Source organism: Budorcas taxicolor, chromosome 21 (assembly GCF_023091745.1).
Source record: "Budorcas taxicolor isolate Tak-1 chromosome 21, Takin1.1, whole genome shotgun sequence".
Taxonomy (NCBI): Eukaryota; Metazoa; Chordata; class Mammalia; order Artiodactyla; family Bovidae; genus Budorcas; species Budorcas taxicolor.
The window spans coordinates 45,423,156-45,446,431 of NC_068930.1; the positions used below are offsets into that span (position 1 = coordinate 45,423,156).

A 23,276-nucleotide genomic window follows, 5' to 3' on the forward strand; every position below is an offset into this window, starting at 1 on the left:
AAGAAATGTTAAAATTAAGTGTCACCAGGACTCCCCTGGTGGTCCAATATTTGGGAGTTCACTTGCCAGTGCAGGGGATACAGGTCTAATCCCTGGTCAGGGAAGACCTTACATGCTGCAGAGCAACGAAAGCCACGCATTGCAGCTACGGAGCCTATGCTCTGCAACGAGAGAAGCCTCCGCAACAAGAAGCCCACACACCGCAGCAGAGAATGACCCTGCTCGCTGCAAGCAGAGGAAGCCCAGTGCAGCAATGAAGATGCAGCGCGGCCGAAAATAATAAAACATTGATTCAAAAACAAAGTTCTTAAAAAAAAGTATCATTTTGTAAGCTCCAATCAATTAATAAATTAAGACAATGGCTACTTAATGGCTGATGACATCACAAAAGAAAACATTTTACTTCTGACACTTTCAAGTACAAACTGTGGGACTTTCCTCATGGTCTAGTGGCTAAGACTCCATGCTCCCAATGCAGGAGGCCTGAGTTCGATCCATGGTCAAAGAACTAGATCCCACATGCTGTAACTAAGCGTTCAGACGCCATTGCCACAACTAAAAGATTCCCCATGCAGCAACCAAGACCCACTGTAGGCAAATAAACAAATGAAAACAAATAAATATATTTTTAAAATAAAGTACAAAGTGCCTGTCCTAGAGAATCTAAATGATACTCTTGCCCACATGTGCCCACTGTTTATTAAATATAATCATTGAAGTCCTAAGAGATTTTATTTTTTAAAGAGTTCTATGGGTAGATAAGTTTGGCAATCATTGATTTATATAAATTTAATCTGATTCTCTTGGTGTAAAGTACAAACTGAAACTGCCATGGATAAGTATCACACAAACATGTACCACAAGAACAGCAAAATGACCTGACCGGATCAAGACTAGAGCTAATAATCCCTAAATGTATAAGAAATGAAGGAACACCAGAACATGCTTAATGACACCATGGAGGTACAATCGGCAAAATACAAACCATGAGGAAAGCTAGGGAAAATGATCTGATTTTTCAATAAAAAGCAAACAGATAACGAAAGAAAATTTTAAAAGAAAGACAGAAAACCTAAATATCAGAAGAGACTCAATATCAAACAATTATAATGTATAAATCTTATTTTGACCTTCATTCAGCAAATGATCCACTTAAATATAAAACTTGTAAGAAAACTGAAGTAATATAACCCTAAGTGGTTATGATATTAAAGAATTAATTATTTTTAGGTAATGATTAAATACTAATATTATATTTTAAAAGTCCTTAGAGAAGTATCTTTAGAGATTCAAGATTCAGATGTCTTAGATTTTTTTCAAAATAATCAGGGGTAAGGACATAAAAGAAACAAAAAGGGTCATTAGTTGATCATTGTTAAAGCTGGGCAATAGAAAAAAGAATTTACTGTAATGTTTTATCCACTTTTTGCATATGTTTGGAAGTGTTTATAACAATTTTTTTTTTTTTTTAAGGAAGAAAACTAAAACCCCAAATGCAATTCTTGGGTCTGGTGCATAATTCAGATTAGCGTTAGTCAAGTAACAGCTTTTATTACAATTAAGAAACTATTGATCTTCAATAACTCAACCTAAAAACAATTGAAATTCATGCTTTTCTTCTGCTATCCATGAAAATGATTTTCAGGACCAATTAAATTTCAAATGACTGTGACTTTTCAGGGTGATATAAACCTTGGTAAATCTTACTGCCATATTTGTCACGCTTGGCATAGTACTCCTATTAAAGATGTTCTTATAGTGCAATGTTGGTTAAACAATTTAAATAATTTGAATTTTAAAATTTCTAAAGATATTGGACAAATCTTCACTCAAGCTTTCTTCTTTCAAAGGTTGAAAGTGAAAAAAGTGTTAGTTGCTCAGTTGTGTCCAACTCTTTGTGACCCCATGGACTGTAGCCCACCAGGCTTCTCTGTCTATGGGATTCTCTAGGCAAGAATACTGGAGTGGGTTGCCATGCCCTCCTCCAGGGGATTTTTGAGACTCAGATATCCATCCTGTATCTCTATGTCTCCTACATTGGCAGGCAAGTTCTTTACCAATAACACCACTTGGTAAGCCCTTAATAAGATGTAACATGAATGTGTTAGTTGCTCAGTTATGTCCAACTCTGTGATGCCATGTAGTGTAGCCTGCCAGGCTCCTCTTTCCATGGAATTCTCTAGGCAAGAATACTGGATCGGGTTGCCATTTCCTTCTCCATGGGATCTCAACCTGGGAATCAAGCCCCAGTCTCCTGCATTGCAGGGGGATGCTTTAACGACCAAATGAAAATGTTTCTGCCTTCTTTAAAATTGTTGTTGAAGACAACACCCTTTACATTTCCTGGAGCTCTTCATGCTGCTGCTGCTAAGTTGCTTTAGTTGTGTCTGACTCTCTGCGACCCCATAGATGGCAGCCCACCAGGCTCCTCTGTTCCTGAGATTCTCCAGGCAAGAATACTGGAGTGGGTTGCCATTTCCTTCTCCAAGGGAGCTCTTCACACATGTTACAAATCAAAAGTTTTTTTATAACTCATTTTCAGAAAAAGTTTTTCTTTTATGGTGGTATAAATCTTTTTAGTCATTCAATAAATAGTATAATGAATTTCCTGCCTTTTTTTGTTGTTGTTGTTCTAGCCTTCCAGGAAACTCAAAGATAAATTTAGTTACTACTCTGTTTTTTAAGTGTCCCCTGCTTCCATTTTACATGATTTATAAATGTTTATATGAGTCATTATAAAAATGTACCCCTCAGAATTGGTAAAAACATGTCATTGATGCACACATCTCCAAAACAGGCCTGCATCTTATAGTTTTCCCAGAAGCATGTTCTTTTTATTCAAAATTACACCAATAATGATATCTTATGTGAAATGTGAAAATGTCTTCAACAACTATAAATGTAATAGGAAAATACTACTGTAGCAGAACATTAAAACTGGAAAAACTAGGGATGGAGTTAAGCCTTATTAAATACTTCAACTTATCTATCATATTTCAAAGAGCTATTTCTCACCTCTTACCTTTAAAAAATTAATATGTGTTGAAGGAATTGGCCTTTGCTATACATAATTATTTGAAAACATTTTATATCCAGCTTATACTCTTTGTTCCAACAGAAAATGTTATGCAAGCTTCACATTTCAACATTAATATAAAATTTCCCAGAATCATGAGTATAAACATTTTCTTTCAGATCCTAATTATTCAACAAAGCGTACTGGATCAATGACTTCAAATAACCACTACTGTCACTGTCATTTGACTACCATACCATTAATCAACCACATCTCCTGGGGAGGAGGAGAATAAACAGTCCCACAATATGTATATTATAAAAATCATTTCTAGAGCAGACTTCTGGAGCAAAGTTTGGGATCAGCACTAATGCCCATCTACCTTACAAGCTAACTGAATCTCATCAGGATTTTTCTTCATAAAAATGTATTTTAGAAATTATTATTTGAGCTGAATGTTAATAATATGAGCAGAATCTTTTGTGTTGTATTTGAAATGCATAATAATATTTTCAAATTATCCTGTTATGCTAACCTATGAATATTGTGTTTCTCTTGAGAATGTACTAATTTTATAGCAGATTTCAAGGGCCATACGTTCCTGGAAGATATTACCAGGCACTTCTCCCTGATGGATTTATTTCTTCTTTTTCCATATTCTTAGAGCCCTTGTCATTTCCCTCACTTTCTAGCATTTATGCAAACCTTTCCATGTGGCTTTACTTGGCTATTGTGAGGGAAAAGACAATATAATCTGGTGGTTAAGGACAAGGGCTTTAGAAACCCAGATGGGTTCTGCTTTCTACCTGTGTGACTTGGTACATGGCTTCTAATAAACCTGGGCATTAGTATCTTCATTTATGAAATTAGGATGATACCCACCTTGCAGGCATGTTACAAAGATTCTACAGTAATATGTATGAAGAGCTTGATACAGTGTCAGGATGACAATTATTTCAGCATTTTGGTTACATTTTTGCTGAGAACCAAATATGCAACTTTCTGGCCCAAACTGTGCTGTAAAAAAGAAGGATAAAGCATCAGCAGAAAATTCCCAGGACTGGAAGTTATGGACCGTCTTCTACCCTGGTGACTGAGCACCTAGTCAGGGCTACAAAGCACCATGCAAGTAGTTGGGGACATAGAGGAGCATAAGGAATGGTCACTGCCTTTAAGGAGCTTACAGCCTTTTAGACATAAAATGCCACAAATTAAAAAGAAAGCAGGATAGAAATAAAATGGGGAGAAGAGACAAATCTCCCTTGCAGGAAAATTCCCAATAATTGATGTAGCTACTCGGCCCTCAAGGAGGCTGATAACTCCTTACTACTTAAGGATACACATCCTCCCAAAAAGGACAATATGGAAAGGGGGAACAAAAGAGTAGCTTTACCATAGAGAAACCTGACAAACACTGCCTCAGCCAGATGACCAAGGTCAACATCAACAGTGATAAGTCACGCTGATACTATGTAACCTTGATATGATGTGATGTATTACATTACCCCTTGTGGTCCTCCTTTCTGAAACACATAACCCCAGTCTAATGGTGAGAAACACATCAGACAAATCCCAACTGAGGAACACTGTACAAAATACCTGACCAGTACTTTTCAAAGATGTCGAGGTCATCGAGGTCATCAAAATAAAGAACACTGAGAAAATGTCACAGCGAAGAGCAGTCTAAGAAGACAAGCTGACTAAATGCAAGGTGGTATCCTGGATAGGATCCTGGAAGAGAAAAAGGACACTAGATAAAAACTAAGGAAATCTGTGTAAAACAGCGATTTCAATTAATGTTAATGCATTAGCATTGGTTCACGGATTGTGACAGCTGTACCATACTGATGTTAGATGTTAATAACAGGAGAAACTGAGGGTGTGGCATATAGGAACTCTACTATCTTATCAATTTTTCTATAAACCTAAAGCTGTTCAAAAGCCTAAATGTATAGGGTGTTGGTCAGGACTGACTGATATCCCTTTTAAAAATGAAAACAAAATACCAACAAGAAGAACATAAAAACGTCAGGGTAAGAGCAGATTCATACTTAGGTAAAAACAAAACAGAGCAGACCTATAACCTAGAGGTTATCTATGTAGACAATGAGCCAAATCCACTCAGAGATCCATCTCATGCTCATCTTCAGCAGCATCCTAAAGCCTGAAGATGCCACCTAGGATATCAGTTTCTGAGGCAGCCCACTCCCTTCTCAATGCCAACCCATTCTGTGATCAGACAGCATATGCAGGAAAAACTGCTTTTGAAAATGAGTTTTCAACCTTTCTGTTAAGGGTTGTTTTCAAACAACCATCAGGCCAGAAGATGCTTTCATGTTTTATTAGGGAAACACAGCAGGCACATTTAAGGTGGAATTGTAATGAGATCCAACCAGTCTATCCTAAAGGAAATCAGTCCTGAATATTCATTGGAAGGACTGATGCTGAAGCTAAAACTCCAATACTTTGGCCACCTGATGCAAAGAGCTGACTCATTGGAAAAGACCCTGATACTGGGAAGGACTGAAGGGAGGAGGAGAAGGGGACGACAGAGGATGAGATGGTTGGATGGCATCACTGACTCAATGAACATGAGTTTGAGTAAACTGTGGGATTTGGTGATGGACAGGGAGGCCTGGCGTGCTGAGGTCGCAAAGAGTCAAACATGACTGAGCAACTGAACTCAACTGTAATGAAAAGATAATGAAAGAAGAATGAAAAATTAGAACTAGTAACTTAACCTCTAACATTGACCTAAGTATTATGCGCTCTGAGCAGTACATTAGAATCACCTGGAGAACTTTAAAAACTCCTCAGGCCCTGGCCCTGGCTCAAATCAATTTGACTCTCTGGGGTGGGGCCCAGGCTTTAGTACTTTTTAAAACTCCCCAGGTGATTGCATTGTGCAGCCCAGTTAGGAATCCTCTGCTCTACAGGGAGTTAGTCTAAACTTTGAAAATCAAATACTCTTAAAAAGCTGGATTAAACCAGCCATCCTAGGAGTACAAAGCCCTGAGATATTACTCAGTTGAATATAAAACTATAATTTTAACAATTTGTCTTTTTAAGTCAAAAGTGCACAGATTTGACTTTCCCTCTTCAGATATTTCCACAGCAGAAACAATTACCTCTTAAGTTCAGGTCTTTTTCTTCCCCCTCAGTATACTTAAGGTAAGCATGAGGTACAAACTAACTGAGAATAAGAAATCTCATCTCCATTCCCCCACCCTCTGTGGCTGGCCTTTCAAAATAGAAAAATAAAGACTTCTCTTAAATGTTTCAAAACAAAATAATTAAGATGTATCTCTGGGTAAATAACCCATGAAACCCAATGAGGTATTTCCTCTATTTTTTAGTAGTCACAGACTCAGGATCAGTCATGAAAACAGTTGCATAGTTCTGACTCTGCCAAATGGCTCAGTGACATTACATCAGAGGAGGGCCACGCCCTGTAGGAGTTCTGAATAGTAAGCACCTTTCACCCACGTGCGTACTGCCTGCTGAGCTGTGGAGTGGTAGCCTTTTTCCAAGATGTGAACTCTTCCTAAATAGATAAAACAGCATCATGACAATTTGCCCAGCCTAATTGGAGGAGGTTATCCAAACCTGACTGAGGATGCTCAACGAACAAGATAAAGACAGCTTTAACTGTCCTGAAGGCTTAAAATTCCTCCCAAAGTATCAGTGGCAGTGGCTAGAAGCTGGGTTTCTAAGAAAAGGGTAGCTCTTTCTACCATGAGAGGGATTAAATCTTTAAGGCAGCCTTTTTTTCTCCAAAAGGCATTTCCATAGTAAAGGGGAATGAAATTAACCCTCCCTCACCCCTCACCTGGTTCAATACTGGCTCATTTCAGATGGAAAGGACCACTGTAAAACCACTACAGCACTTGGCTTCCAGGTGGTGGTGGTATGTTTGTTTCTGAGGAATAGGAATACTATTCAGCAATAAAAAGGAAGGAAATAGGCATACATGCTATACATGAAGGAAACTCAAAAACATTCTGCTTAGTAAAAGCAGCCACGTATTGTATCATTCTATTTACATGAAACACCAATAAAAGGCAGATCTTTAGAGACAGGAAGTAGGTTGGTGTTGCCTAGGGCTGAGGGTGGGAGGGAGGATTGGTGGCCAACAGTCTGAAGGGGCCCTTTTGGGGGTGCTGGGAGTGGTCGAAAACAGGATTGCGGTGATGGTCGTGTAACTCTGTATGTAAACTTATTAAAAATGGTGGGAATTACTGAAAAGGGATGGATTTTATGATACAAAAATTACTGATTGTTCTTTAAACCTAAATAAAGTCCTATTCTTTGGATTAAAAAAAAAAAAACTTAAAAAAAAAAACGAAACCGTGCCACCTCTCCTGGATGTGGGAGTGGGTTCCCCAGCGGTCATGCAAGTCATTTGTCTGTCACTTATGCTCCCCGTGAATTCTACTTTCTCCCGTTTCTTCACGTAAAAAGTCATCAGGGTGAGAGAAATACAGGGTGTTAAGCACGTTCACAAATCTTAAATTTATGCAACCACAGCAGAGACCAGGTCCGCGAATTTGAAAGGCAGTCAAACACAAACGCTTCCTATTCTGGAAAAGAAGAAAAAGCAAATGTGATGCAGAGTCCGGACTCCACGGGACAGTAGATGGAGCCGCCGAAGAAAAACCGACTCCGGCAGAAGCCACGTCGGGAAACCAACTCGGGAGGCTGGATCCCTAAACCCGAAAGATACCCAGTCCGTGGATGGGGTTTCTCACGAATACAGGGCACGCGTGATCACACCCAGGTTGGCCTGACTTTAGAAGTACACCGTAGGAACAAAGTAGGAACTTTGCTGCCACCGGGAGCACGAAGTTGGGAAGTTAGTTTCCGAGGCCGCGCGTGCACCTGGCTTTCCTGGGGCCCAAGGCCTCCGCGATCGCGGCGCCGCCGCTCCCGCCGCGGGGACGGTGCGTGGGGACCACTCCTCCCCAGGCCCGAGAGAGAGGCCGGCTCCCTCGAGCCCTGGTGGGGTCGCCACACGTCGCGCAACCTCCCTGCCGGAGCGCGGTCCCGCCGCCGTCCCACACGCGTTCCGAAGGGCCTGAGGTCCCTGGGCCTCCCCGCTGCTCCCACGAGGTCCCCGGGCCTCCCAGCCCACCCCCCGGGATGGACGCGGCGTCCAGGTGGCCGAGCCCCGCGCCGCGGGGGTGGCGCCTTGGTGCTGCTTCAGCCCGGGGCGGGGCAGGGAAGAGGCGGGGGTGCGGGCGGAGCTGGATGGCCGCCACCCGGCCCCCGGGGACCCGCTCGCACCCGCTCCCCGCGCGCCCCCCGCACAGTGCTCATGCGCGCCGCGCAGCCTTTATAGCCGCGCGGGAGCCGCGCTTTCCGCACTCGGGCGCAGCCGGGCGGGTCCGACTCAGGTGCAGAGCCTTCGGCGTCCGGCGTGGGCTTGAGGGTCCCTGCCGCCAGCCAGTTCTCTCTCCCCTCTGTCGCTCGCAGCCTGTCTGTCTTCATAGCGCACGCTCCTCCTGGTCCGGGGTTGCACTTCGATTCTGGGTTTGGCTCGGTTTGCAGCCCGAGCGTCGCCTCCAGCTAGAGAAGGGGGCACGAGCTCCCGGGCAGCGGCCTCTCCGGGCTCCCCCTTTCCTTGGCCGCCCCTGGGTTTCCGGGGAGTGCGGTGAGAGGTGGGGAGCGGGGGGCGGATCCCGCAGACGCGGGCGGGCTCGGCGGGGGTGGGGACGCAGGGGTCTCGGTTGCATTCTCCGTCTCTCCCAGGTCCGAGTAGCCCCTCTTCCGTCAACCATGTGGGCATCCTGGATCCCGGTTCTCTGCCTCGGTGGGTACGCGCCCCTCTCCGCCCCCTTCCCCTCGCACCGAGCGAGGTGGAAGCTGGAGTCAGTCCTCGCGCTGTCCTCTCTCCGCAGGTGTCTGTCTGCTGCTGCCGCCGGAGCCGGTAGGCAGCGAGGGAGCCGGTGAGTTGCGGGTCCGGGCTCGCGGAGCAAGGCTTCGTCCGGGTGGTGGGATGGCCTGCGGGCGGGCTCGTGGAATCGCGCTCAGATGGAGCCGCTGGGCCAAGGCCGGGTACCGGAGCGTCAGGGCGCGAGGGCTGGCACTGCTGCCTGGCTCACCCCATTCATACCCACAGCCTGTCTACTCCAGCTTCCCCGTTTGTCGCTTGCGAAGGAGCTCCTGGGGTCCGATGGGGACAGTCTTCGCAAGGTGCAGAGAAGGAAGCCTCCCACATTCCCCTCCCCCAGCAAGCCGAGCCGACTGTCAAGGCTAGGGGTATTCGTTGAGCCCCACCGAGGGAAACACTAGTCCCGGGTGTTTCGCAGCGTTTGGAATCAGGGAGAAGCCTTCAGACTGTCAGAGGGGACAGAGAGAGAGAGACAGAGAGGTTTTGGGCTTAAGAGACACTTACGTCGTTGTCCCATCTCGTTTGACCCTCTTCCTGTATTTCCAGGAATGACTCCCTGTAAAAGCATCTATGGGCTCATTTCACGTTCGAGAGAATCTGAGAAGTTTGTTTCCCATCTAGAAGTCCGAGTAAGGGTGTGTGGTTCAGTGTATTTTATAAAATGTAAAAAGCAGACTCTCTTTTCAAAATCTATCCTTTATTTTCCTTGAAAGGAGAAATGAAGGTAAGTATTGCAGAGGACTGTATTCAGCGCCCCCTGACACACACACACACTAAAGTCAGAGCTGGCAGCTGAAGGCTGAGCCTCTCTGGCGCGTCCAAAACTGGGAGGTAGGATTGAGGCTGTTTGGTAACAGGCATGAAGCACACAGTATGAGGCTGCTGATTTGGGTAAGGATTTTAACTGGCCCAGCAATCTAGAGTGTTTCAGAGCATTCATAGTCAGCATTGTACTTTTCATAGAGTCCTGCCTTCCCTTCCATGGACGTATACAGTCCAGGGTACAGCTAGGCACACAGAGCTCTTAGAAGAGGCTCCTTGTTAGAGGTAGGATACTCAGTTGGGCAGTATGACCAGATAGCATTACTATCTTGGGGGGGAAAAAAATAAGCATTTTTTCTGATATTATTAACATCTGTTTCAAAAAGGTTTGGATAACCACAGTTTCCAGTGTTTGGAAAATAGTATTTAATAACAATATTTAATAATTCATCAGCAAACTGATGAATTACTATGTTTATTAAAGTATCTTGTTACATGTTGCCAAGGGCTTGTCTCTAACATCTTTTGTAGTAGTAACTGCAATTATTCATCAAGTTGATCACGTAAAACCTCAGGATTAGCGCAGGCAGATTCTGTACTGTCTGAGCTGCTGGGGAAGCCCTCAGTATTAACAGTACCTTCTAAAACTGCATTCACTGCATGATATCTCTCCCTGCACAGATCTGGGGCAGAAATAAGCTGGTTCAATTCAGATAAAAATGCTCTGTTCTGAAGGGGTCTAACTTCTCTGTTTACTGCCCTGCAGGAGAGGTAGAATTTTCCTTGAGCTGTGTGACCTTGGGCAAATTAACCTCATGGCTTTATTTATTTCAGCAAAAATGAATGGTTGAGCTAAATGGTATTCTTTAAAGTGAAGCATCTTTTGACTGATTTGCTTCAATTAAAATATAATTTTAATGCACGGCACTTGACAAAAACTGATATAAATGGCACTCCGAAGTAAAGGATGACTTCAATTTGTGTGTGTCATGAAAATGTTCCTCAGAGGTTCAACCCAGATTTAATATCTTCACCTCAGGCAATTATGTACACAATTATAACCAGAGTTGAGATTCTTGTATTTCTAGAATGAATTAATAAATGGCCAATGACTAACATTATTTTCTAGTTCTCATATATTTCCAAACTAATAAGAACTGAGAAAATTCTCCCATTAGACTTTATAGTGACTGAGGACTAGATTAACTGGAAAACTTATTTTTGGCTTGCTAAAATCTGGAATGGAGGAAACCATACCTAAGTCAATATTCTTAACAAAAAGTGTAGAAATTAGGAAAGTAAAATTTTAATCTCACATCCTAGTTCCCCCACCACTGCTCAAAAACTCCTCAGAATGGTTATTACATTCTCTCCTTTCTCTTCAGTTCCCATCGCTATCACATGCTTTACCAGAGGCCTGGACATCAGGAAAGAAAAAGCAGATGTCCTCTGCCCAGGCGGCTGCCCTCTGGAAGAGTTCTCCGTGTTTGGGCACATAGTGTACGCATCTGTATCAAGCATATGTGGCGCCGCTGTCCACAGGTAAGCCCGGATACACCAAGGGGAGAGGAAAACAAGTGTAATTATTTCCTTTCCCTCATTAGCCATCTGGACACCCCCTCTCACCTATTCTTTATTTTGGTGCCAATCTTGGCCATAGAAGATGGGTACACTTTTAAGATTTTCCTGGATCTCCTTGAATCACCAACTACATAAGGGAAGCTTTCTGAATAAAGGCAAATTGCATTATTTTTTGATAGCTTGCTTCCTGTGATTCTAAAACACTCCTAGGGCTTCCCTGGTGGCTCAGATGGTAAAGAATCTGCCTCCAATGCAGGAAATCTGGGTTCAGTCCTTGGGTTGGGAAGATCCCCATGGAGGAGGAAATGGCAACCTACTCCAGTATTCTTGCCTGGAGAATCCCATTGACAGAGGAGCCTGGTGGGCTACAGTTCATGGGGTCGCAGTGTCGGACACGACTGAGCGGCTAAGCACAGGAAAGATTCCTAACCATGTACTCGATTACTGAGTTTTTACCATACAGCAGTCATTATTTTAACTTCCAAGACAATGGTAAAGCTATACAAGGTAGGTACACTTTTACCCCATATTACAGACAAGGAAATTGGATTCAGAGAGTTGTCAAGTATCTAGCCCAAGGTTACTATTGTTAGCAAGTGCCAGAGCTGGGACTGAAAGCCCAGGTCTGCCTCCAGAGCCCATATTCATCACCACTCTGCTATCCTGCAAGAGAATGGCCAGGATGACACTTCTTTTCAATGAAGTCCAAGGACAGGTAGTTAAGTATTTTGGAAAACTAAGAAAATCATTCAACGCTCTTAACTCTGATCCTCTGAGCTATATATAGGGAAGAGGATACTGCGAGTGTGTGTTTACTAACACTAAAGAAGTTTAACAGCACCAAACTATTTCCTTGGGCAGATTTTGTACCTCTGCACTTTTTTAAAAAGGTTGACAGTTTTTGAAAAGGTTGATGGCTTCCCTGCTGAACTGTTTTCTTGATTAGTCAGAGCAATAGATGCAAGTGTGGATAGAATCTCAGCTGCTATTCTTGTGTTGCAGGGGGGTAATTGGCAACTCAGGGGGACCTGTGAGAATCTATAGCCTGCCAGGTCGAGAAAACTATTCCTCAGTAGTTGCCAATGGCATCCAGTCTCAGACGCTTTCCAGATGGTCTACTTCTTTCACAGTGACAAGTAGGTACAATTAAATTGTTCTTACTTTTGCATGAATATTTTCTCCCTAAACTCCAAGAATGTTTTCTGCTTTTGTCAGCTCAAACTCTTTGACTCTGATGGAAAAACTTGTGATCAAGCATGGAGAGGTCAACTATGAGTTAAGGTCAGGGGATATGAAGGGTCAGGGACACACTCAAACCAAACTTGGGCTAATGGAGGGAAAAATCATCTCACTGCCAGAAGATGGCAATAGAAACTTGAATTGCCTGCAGTCAGGATGCCCTGACATTTAACAAATAACCCTAAAAAAAGAATGAGCGTGAATTCATTTTATGAATACCTCTTAAAAATATGATACAGTAGATTCATTTTGGTACTTTGAAACTAGATGCAGCAACTACTCCTGCAATTGCACCACTCTATTACATTTATCATCCTATAGAACTCTACATTATTCATTATTCTTTGATGGTAAAGAAGGAAGAAGGAAAACATAGTCTTCTTTTTATTTTAACAGAAGGCAAAAGTGGTACCCAGGAAGCCACAGGGCAAGCAGTGTCCACAGCACATCCAGCAACAGGTATGAAATACAGAACCTGTCTCCTAGTTGCCTGGCACAGCATTGGGAAGTTATAAATAAGTGTTATTGATAGAAGCTCTCCTTCTTTTTAAAATACTGATATATTAAATAAACACAAAGCAAGTGTCTTTACTGGTATATTGAGTAGCGAAACTTTCAGTATTATATTTCAAATTCCTTATCCTTTATTTTCATTGGTAAACTCTGGTACCAAAGGTTCTCTTGAAGTCCTACTGTTTCTCCCTGATTTGATAAACTATACCTGGAAACTGGTCTAAATATCTTGAACTTCTCATTCCATTTGTCATATAAAAAATAAATGAGTGCATGTCTATCTTAAAAATAGCCAAGGATCATCCTTTCAAAGACTGTGGCAATTTAAAGTCAAAGAAACTAAGAACATTAGACTCTAACTCTGAGTTTCCAATCCTGCCTCAATTGTGGGTTTGGGATATCAAAGTCATGGATTGGGGGCACATTAAATATGGTAGGTCTGTAGGTCTACTACAGTCCTAACTTCTTTTTGGAGGCATTACTTCCCTATTCCAGAAAATCAGGAAATTGAGTTTTTTTAAAAAGTTTTTTCAAGAATGCCACTCCTTATCATGAGCTTTTTCCATGTGGGTTTCCTTCTGTGGAACTGTCTTCCTGTTGATAATGCCAAATGCTTCTTTTGTTTTAGGTAAACGACTAAAGAAAACACCGGAGAAGAAAACTGGCAATAAGGGTAAGAGTCTGGATATCCATTTGGGAATATAACATTTTTTCTCTCTCCTTTCTTCTTCTTGAAACTGCTAATGGAAAGATTTGTTTGGGTGTTCACAGACTGTAAAGCAGACATTGCATTTCTGATCGATGGGAGTTTTAATATTGGGCAACGCCGATTTAATCTACAGAAGAATTTTGTGGGGAAAGTGGCTCTAATGTTGGGAATTGGAACCGAAGGACCACACGTGGGCCTTGTTCAAGCCAGGTACCACCCTTGAGAAAATGGAAGGAGACTTCAATGATGTCTTGAATGACAACAAATGATCCTTTTAGCGGGTACATTCATTTCAGTTTGGTATAAACATACCGAGTTGCAGACAGTCTGGATTCTCAAACTGTAAAGTCAGAATCTAAGACTGCCTGAGCAGACTGGTAAGTGCTTCCTATTTTGGAATAAAAGGATTTAGAGAATTACATGCTACCATTTGGGACCAGAAGGCAGGCTAAAGTCTTACTGCTTATACAGATTACCTCTGCACATCTACTTTGCTCAATTCCTAGTTTCTCTTCACTGAAGGAGGAAGTTGTGATTATTTCTCTTCCCTATCCTGTTGCTACTCTTTTTTAGCTCTTTCCATATTCCCTTGATTGGCAATCCGAAGCTTAATCTTTTGTTTTTTAATAATATATACTGATGTCTTTTAGGATTATAATATGCTTATTAGAGAAAGCTTGAACAACATATAAAACACACAAAAAACAAATTTCCTAAATATACCCCTCAGAGATAATCAATATAAAATGTTGTATTTCCTTTCAGTATTTTAAGAAAATATTTGATTATACTTACGTGCATTTCTTTTTCAAAAGCTCAGATTATAAACCTGCTTTTTTATCCTTCAGTATTTTGAACATTTCATATCACAAATACTCTTCGAAAAATGAGTATGTTCCTTAGCATGATTTATTTAACCATTCTGTTGTTTTTTCATACTTGTCCTGTGCTGACATCCTGTGTCATCTTTGTGGCATCTCTGAGGAGTTCATTAGGCTACATTCCCAGAAGTGAGATTGGGTCGAAGGGTTGTGACATTTTTAAGGCTTCTGATAGAAACAGTTAAATTGTTTTCTAAATAATTGATTCGGTTTAAACTACTCTCAGCAGTGTGTAAGGGTGTCATTAGTATTACAAATATTTATATTTCATTTGTTCTTATTTTTTACAATTGGTCTTAATTTAGATAGAATTTTTTTAACTTGTGGTGTTTTTCTGGCCATACTATGCGGCATGTGGGATCTTAGGTCCTCAACCAGTGACTGAACCTACAGCCCTTGAAGTGGAAGCTGAGAGTCTTAATTGCTGGATCGCCAGGGGAGTCCCCTAGATAGAATTCTTTCAGTGTGAGAATCTGTACTTTTGTTGTTTTTATACATAATTTAACCACTGTCCCCCCCACCCCCCCCAAAAATTGAGCTTATTCCATTCATGATATCAATTTATAACTTTAGACAAATGTTTCTTTGATATGTATGCTAATTCTACCATCTTTTCTACAATGCTTGGATTATAGTAGCTTTAGTGTACATTTTAACATCTCATAGGGCAAATTCCCCTCAATGTTTTTCTCCTAATATTTTTTCTTTGCTGTTTTTACCCAATTGGTTTTTCAAGATGAAAGTCTACACTACTTTGTAGACTCATACAAAGACTAGCTTCTCTAAACTTTCTGCTTTATAATTTTTCTATTTTACAAAGAACATGAAATAGATAAACCATGTCAAGTTTATGTTTAAGTAGAATGAAAGAATGTCTCATTAAGGATGCACAAATAAGACTAAACCACATAAATAATTTGTATAGTTGCAAAGTGACCATAAAAATGAAAAAGTTATTGATTCATGACATCTGATTTTGTGACCTAACATTATATACCAGGTATGCAGAAATCATGCCACCAGAAATGCAGGAATACAATGAGTGCAATACTTGTCCTTCAAAAATCTTGATTTAATGGCAATTGATAATGCTAAGATCTTAAAATATTGCACTGATGAAATTTTGACTTCTTTAAAAACTAAACACAATAAATTATGCTGATTTTACTCAACATGGGTTCTAATAAACAGAGTGTTTATAAAAGCTGAAATTTATACTATGTAAATAGTAAAATTTACTATTAAATCTACTAAAAATCTCAAATCTATAAAAATATATGTAATTCTAAGACTGGCAAATGTCAATATCATCTAAGAAAAATTCAGTATTATAACACTTTGTAATTTGTTTGCTGGTAAGTTCCCTCATTTTAAAAATGTTGGCCTTAAGTGTCACTGAAATTGCCTTGTCTGATCAGAAAACCGGGTTAATAGACCCAGATTGTTCAGAGCTTCCAAGGTCCCTCCCTGAAGCAGCCTTAGCCTCACACCCACCTGTGATTCAATTATCTGGTGCCCAACTCTGCAGATTTTCCTTGAGCTCAGTGCCCTGAGCCACTTGGTCCAGGTGCTTCATATAGTTGAGGAGTCAGGCAAACCTGAATTTTAAATGTGGTGTTTTTTTTAGGAGGGGGGGTAAGTTACCTAAATGTTTTGGGCCTCCATTTTTTCATTTATTAATTGGGACAACAATTCCTACCTTGTAGAGTTATGATGAAGTGAGATTAGATTTGTAGCAGGTATTTAGCATATTACTCAGAATACAATAAACCCTCAAGGTGGCAATTGTTTTTGTTACATTTCTGAAAGAACCCTAAAACTTCAAGTAGAGATGCCATGCCTTAGTTGCCTGTATGCTGTGGACTTAAGAAACTTAGGCATTGTCCAATGTAAGGACTTTAAGAAAGGTACATGATGTTCCTTGTTTATCTTTCCAATTCTCTCTGGATAACTTTTTTTTTTTTTTTAACCTAGTGAACATCCTAAAATAGAATTTTACTTGAACAACTTTACATCAGCCAAAGATGTTTTGTTTGCTATAAAGGAAGTAGGTTTCAGAGGGGGTAATTCCAATACAGGTAAGTAGATTTTGGTATCTGGGGAGTGACACAGAGAAGGTTATGAATGATCAGACACATAAGACAGTGTTATGCTATTTTATATAAGCAGATGTGAACCTCTTCCCCCTGGAACTGATCTTGGTTAGGTCTGCACTTGATCATCTATTTAATTTTTAATGGAAAAGGTACCAAAGGGTTTACTGATATTGCTCATTAGAAAAACAAAAACATGACATTGTGACTTCTAATCCTCATATTATAAGCAGATGTCACATTAGAGAAGTACCTGTTTAGAATGTTTAAAAGAAATGAAGATCAACAGACTCATCTAATGAATGCAGATGTGACAGGAAGAATGAGAAAAGAACTCTGGACCTTCTGAGGGGAGACTTCCTGTTCTGAGTCTGTAGTGGTACTAATCAGTCACTAAGGGGCTGGATGGAGAGAACAGGTACAGAAGTGGGAGTCAGTTCTGTGTTTCTGACTGGTGATTGATGTAAAGAAAGGAAATGTGAGGCTTCTGGGAGGTGATGGGGGATGTAGTGTGGGTTGTGAAGACAAAAAAATAGGGCTGACGGATAATTAAACTTTCCCATCCGATGCATCTGTTAAAGAAGTGAACTCCATGTAAGTTAAATTCTTTAACTTCAAAGTATGAAGTTGGTACAGGGACACAGAAATGTCATTTGAGCAGTGGTGCTGTTCCAGTTTGCTTCTTTTTCAAACCTAGGAAAAGCCTTGAAGCATACCGCCCAGAAATTCTTCACTGCGGACACTGGAGTGAGAAAAGGGATTCCCAAAGTGGTGGTGGTATTTATTGATGGCTGGCCTTCTGATGACATCGAGGAAGCAGGCATTGTGGCCAGGGAGTTTGGCGTCAATGTATTTATAGTTTCTGTGGCTAAGCCTATCCCTGAGGAACTGGGAATGGTTCAGGATGTTGCATTTGTTGACAAGGTAAAGAGTTGAGAGATGTCTTTTACTATAGTAGTGAGTCAGTTTTGGACCTCAAGGGGTAGTGCTGACTGGCCCATTATCTGTATTAACTTCGAACATTCAAGATTTAACATTTTCATAATTTTAAAGAAACAACTTCTAATTCCTTTGGATATCTTTTATGCGTCTCTCCCATTAGGCTGTCTGTCGGAATAACGGCTTCTTCTCTTACCACATGCCCAATTGGTTTGGCACCACAAAATACGTAAAGCCTCTGGTACAGAAGCTCTGCACTCACGAGCAAATGATGTGCAGCAAGACCTGTTATAACTCAGTGAACATTGCCTTTCTGATTGATGGCTCCAGTAGTGTTGGAGAAAGTAATTTCCGCCTCATGCTTGAATTTGTTTCCAACATAGCTAAGACTTTTGAAATCTCAGACATTGGTGCCAAGATAGCTGCGGTACAGTTCACCTATGATCAGCGCAGAGAGTTCAGTTTCACTGACTACAGCACTAAAGAGAATGTCCTAGCTGTTATCAGGAACATCCGCTACATGAGTGGTGGGACAGCTACTGGGGATGCCATTTCCTTTACTGTTAGAAATGTGTTTGGTCCCATGAGAGACAGCCCCAACAAGAACTTCCTGGTAATAGTCACAGATGGGCAGTCCTATGACGATGTTCGAGGGCCTGCTGCTGCTGCACACGATGCAGGTAAGGTCCATGTCCTTTGTATGGAAAGGAAACTGGGAGGGCTTCAGTCCAATTTAGGGCTAAATATAAGCTTAAATATTTGTTGTATTGAACATCTACAGGATGGCAGTCACTGGTCTATGAGTTTTACCCACTATTAACTGATTTGTCAGAGCAGCCCTACTAAATCTCACTCTATAGATAAGGAAACATATGCAAATCTCACCTAGTTAGTGGTGAGGCCAGTCTTAAAACCCAGGCAGAGTATTAAAACCCCAAGGGATTGGGTGGTTAAGGCTCTGTGCTTCCACAAGGAGCACAGTTCTGATCCCTGCTTGGGGAATTAAGATCCCACATGTTGTGTGTGACCCCAAAAAATTACAGAAAAAAAATAAAAGATTTTGTAATCCTCTAAAAAAACCAAACCAAAACAAAAAACCCAGGCAATTACAGTTTATCATAGCTTACTATGAATCTATTTGATCATTTATCCTAACTTTTAGTTTTCAATCTGGCATGGATTTTCTAAGATAAACAATAAAGACTAATCCTATTCTATTTAGACTTCTTTTTTAGAGTCTTCTCTCCCACCCCTGACTTTGAGATAATGAAATTCTATTATAAAAGGATATAAAAAGTTTTTCTTAACCTAACCTTAACATTACTGTTGGCAAAGACCACTAGTGTTTCTGAGATCAAACAGGCCAAGAAAAAGCTGAGATTCCCTTTCCCGGGATAAAAACTGAGTGATTGGGAGTCCAAAAATATTGAAAATACAAAAACACTAACTTTGGAGGAAGGAATGAAGAGTTTTACACTTTTCTATACTTCTCTTTTTCTCTACTTAATTCCTAATGACATTTCCTACTTCCCTGTGGCTCAACTGGTAAAGAATCCGCCTGCAATGCCAGAGACCTGGTTTTGATCTCTGGGTTGGGAAGATCCCCTGGAGAAGGGAGACTACCCACGCCAGTATTCTGCCCCCGAGAATTCCATGGACTGTATAGTCCATGGGGCCACAGAGTCGGACACAACTGACCAACTTCCACTTCACTTTATACATTTATTAGCACCTCTGCTAATGTACTTGTGTTCTTATATAGGTATTGATAGCAGCTTATTAAATAGGATGTGAGAATGGATACATGAAATTTTTAATATACATTGGCTTATTTCTATACATCTGGCTTAATGTATTCCTTTGTTGAAGATGTTTGCTATCATACTCCTTAAAAGTATAGCTTACTCAATTTATGCTAACAGGATTGGATTTAGGCTAAAGTGAACTAAACAAATTCAAATATATCCTCCCTATATGATTAACTGAACTTAAGGAAGTTGGGCCACACTGTTTTCATGAAACTATTGTTTAGTGATAGTGAAGTGAGAGTTAACAAAAGTCAGAAAAATAAGATGGGCTTTCAGGGCTAGGTCACAGTTGTTTTGGTTTCACTGCAATTATATTCTGGGCCTGACCTAAACAACCTGAACTTGAATACAGAGTGAAGAGTGAAGAAAATGGAAGGGGAAAAAATGACTTTTGCCAGGGAGAGGGGAAGGATTAGCTGCTGATGATAAATCAGAATTATCTCAAGTAGCTTTTACATCATCTAAACCTGCTTTATTTATATCCTAAGTATTCACAACTTTATATAACTAGGAGGAGGCTGAAGCTTTGGATAGGAGGGGAGTAGCTATTTTAGAAACTCAAAAAAAGTTTATGGGGATTTCACTCAGTAGATATAGATGGTAGTCTCCATTCCATAGGTATTTATTTCTGGATGTTTTCATGTTAATACTTCGGCCATATTACATGGCATGCAGGTTCCCAAACCAGGAACTGAACCTTCATCTCTTGTAGTGGAAGCGTGGTCTTTAACCACTGGATTGCCCAGGGAGTCCCTGGCTATTAGAAAACTTTTGCTTTGAGATTAAAGACTTTTTTTTTTAAACTATTGGCTAGTTTGCTAATGTAACACATACAGAATGAAATGGGAGAAAGTTATCATTCAACGGAGGACTAGTCGTCATTCCCCAGATTAGAGCTTTAAAAGACTTACCTCATTTGTATGCCGCATGTTCTGTGTCATTCTTTCTTGCTGTATTATACTGGCCATGACTCCAGTATGACTAACCGAAGTGAGGACACTAGGTAGTCCTTTCTCATGCCAAACTCAAGAGGGGAAGTTTTCACCATTTCACTGTCTGTTCTCATTTTTAGATTATCAGGTAAAGAAAGCTTTCTTCTCTTTCTTACCCAATAATTTGGTACAGGGGATTTACTTAAGGCATTTTAAGGCAGTTTCGTGTGCAACTGTGTACTTATGTGTGAAAAATATATACATGTAATTTTATGCTTCCCTTGGTTAGGAAGATCCCCTGGAGAAGGGAATGGCAACCCACTCCAGGATTCTTGCTTGGAGAATCCCCATGGACAGAGGAGCCTGGTGGCCTAGTCCATGGGGCTGCAAAGAGTCGGACATGACTGAGCAACTCATGTTGTAATTTTATGCAACTGTAACTTGGTTTTAATTCACTTAAAAATACTTCCATTGTAGGTATCACCATCTTCTCTGTTGGTGTGGCTTGGGCACCTCTGGATGACCTGAAAGATATGGCCTCTAAACCAAAGGAGTCGCATGCTTTCTTCACAAGAGAATTCACAGGATTAGAACCAATTGTTTCTGATGTGATCAGAGGCATCTGTAGAGATTTCTTAGAATCCCAGCAATAATCGTGACATTTTGACAACTGAAAGAAAAAGTGCAAGGGGATATAATGTATAAGTTGTATTCTAATAATACTGAAATACTACACAGCATACTAAAATCAGAGAAAACTATATTAAAGATGGCAAAAATGTAAGCAAATAAGCATTCATTTAAAGATACCTTCTAATTACAATTTAAGCTTGATTGTTCAGAACTCTTCATAATCACAATCCTTAGAATCTCAGGAAAGAGGAGACAGTGTAGATTATTAAGAGTTCTATTTTAACATGCATATTAAATGTATAGATATGCAAATTCTATACAGCTCAATAAAAGAACTTGATATTTAGACCCAAAGCAACATTCCTTCTCTAATTATTACATATATAAAGAAAATGAAAGACAAATAGAAAAAAGCTCAACTTAGATATTAAAATATATTTTGACCCAAGTAGATGTCTTAAAGTCAATCAACAATATAGATTTTACTTAATACCCTAAAGTTACAGATGAAATGGAAGCGATTTAGGTTATCAAGCCTCTTTTGCAGTGTATTTTCATAACTTATAGCAAATATCACACTGAACAAGACAGCAGCATTTGCCTGGTATTTTTCTATTTATATCCTTAATTTTATTGTGTATTGATGTATTTGGCTTGTACTCTACGTCACCAATGTATTGAAAAAAAATTAAGTTGGTAAAATTTTACTTACCACTTAGAAGCATTTAGCTTTAAAGAAAAGCACATCTTCCAAACAGCTGAACTGCAGGAAAGACTATTTAAGCAATAAAACTCCTAGTGACTTAACGTGCCTGACTTACTATTCTCTGTGTCTCTCCCTAGGGCATGGTAAAATTTAACTACTCCATGCGGAAAGACCAACTGAGTTTTTTCTTAAAATCACATAAGACGACTATTTTTTTTCCAATTACTTATTGAATAAACCTTCTGTTCTAGGCATTATTCATAGCCAGTACCAGGTTAAACAGTAGGAAATACTTTTGAGTACGTGGTTCAACAAAGTTCTTTTGTAATGAAAAGTATTTTTACTGTTGTGAAGTTGGTTCCTAAGAACAGCGATCCGAACTCCCTTAATCTAACTCTCATTACCCCACCAAGAACTCTCCCCAGACAGACGTGCTGTCGTATCCTATCCCATCTTCTCTAAGACCGTGTTTTCTATTTCCTCTAACACATACACTGATCTGAAATGGTTTACAACCACCCAAACCAGTTAACCTGGAAAAGATGTTAACTGGTTGGAATATTACTCCAATAAATCTTTCGAATTTAACAGTTTTATAGTTTGTGTAAAAGAAATGAAAGGGCTATGTATCAAAGGCAGAAGTGAAATTGTCTTTGATACTACATAAAAATTTGACAAAAAGGAGAATGCGAAGTCAATGACTCCCCTGACCACCACCGCCTGCCCCTTATAAAGCCACAAATATGACCAATTCATGTAAGAACTTTCATTTAGCAACGGAAAAACAGGTTTAACATTTTTTTCCACAATAGACAACTTTAGGCTGAGAAGACCACTCCTTAAAAAATTTAAACAAATGCCCAGCCTCTAGTCATTAGCTCTTTTAAAAATTTTACAAGGAACAAAAGTTTTGAGGTAACCAGGGGAGCTTATATTTTGACTTGAAGAGCAAGAAGAGAGCATAAATGAACACTTCAAATTACTATCAACTTTTTAGAAGTAAACATAGTCAAGATAAAGCATTAACTAAAAAGAGGATTTTTAAAACAATATAATTAAACTTTGCAGGTATGCCTAATATCAATTATGCTAGCCCATTTATAACCTTTAATGTATTAAATGAGACTTTGGTATTCAGTGGATAACTTGGAGAATAAGAAAAAAGTACACAATATGAAAAGACTATTAAATACTGAAAAAGTTAACATGTGAAAGTCTGTATATAAAAATATTCTTAAACTTTACATATAAATCACCATTTAATAGTCAAATGAATCTACATAATTTCCCATAAATCACAAATGAAAGCACACAAAATGAAAATGATATTCTTTTTGCATCCTTTTAGTCTCTTCGAAATGTTTAATATTGTAGAGAAAATACAACCAAAGTAGAATAAGAAGAAAAACATATACTGATACTGTTTTTATGCATTTCAGTTTTAACACATTCCAAAAATGGTGTTTATGCATTGCCATAATGATAATCATATTTCAGTTAAAACAGTAATCACTGCCTTGGAACAGCTGCCAGAAAACAATACTAAGCTTTGGAAAGCTCGCTCTTAAATTATT

General features: G+C 40.0%; 1 protein-coding gene across 1 annotated transcript; it reads left to right on the forward strand.

The window, feature by feature from the left end:
* Positions 1-8,791: 8,791 nt before the first annotated feature.
* Positions 8,792-21,016, forward strand: COCH (cochlin). Its single transcript, XM_052659951.1, has 11 exons — positions 8,792-8,825; positions 8,914-8,961; positions 11,054-11,210; positions 12,252-12,385; positions 12,885-12,947; positions 13,630-13,674; positions 13,773-13,920; positions 16,566-16,669; positions 17,382-17,608; positions 17,787-18,303; positions 20,841-21,016. Exons 1-11 carry the CDS (start codon positions 8,792-8,794, stop codon positions 21,014-21,016), a joined length of 1,653 nt encoding a protein of 550 aa, XP_052515911.1.
* The last annotated feature ends 2,260 nt before the right edge of the window (positions 21,017-23,276 follow it).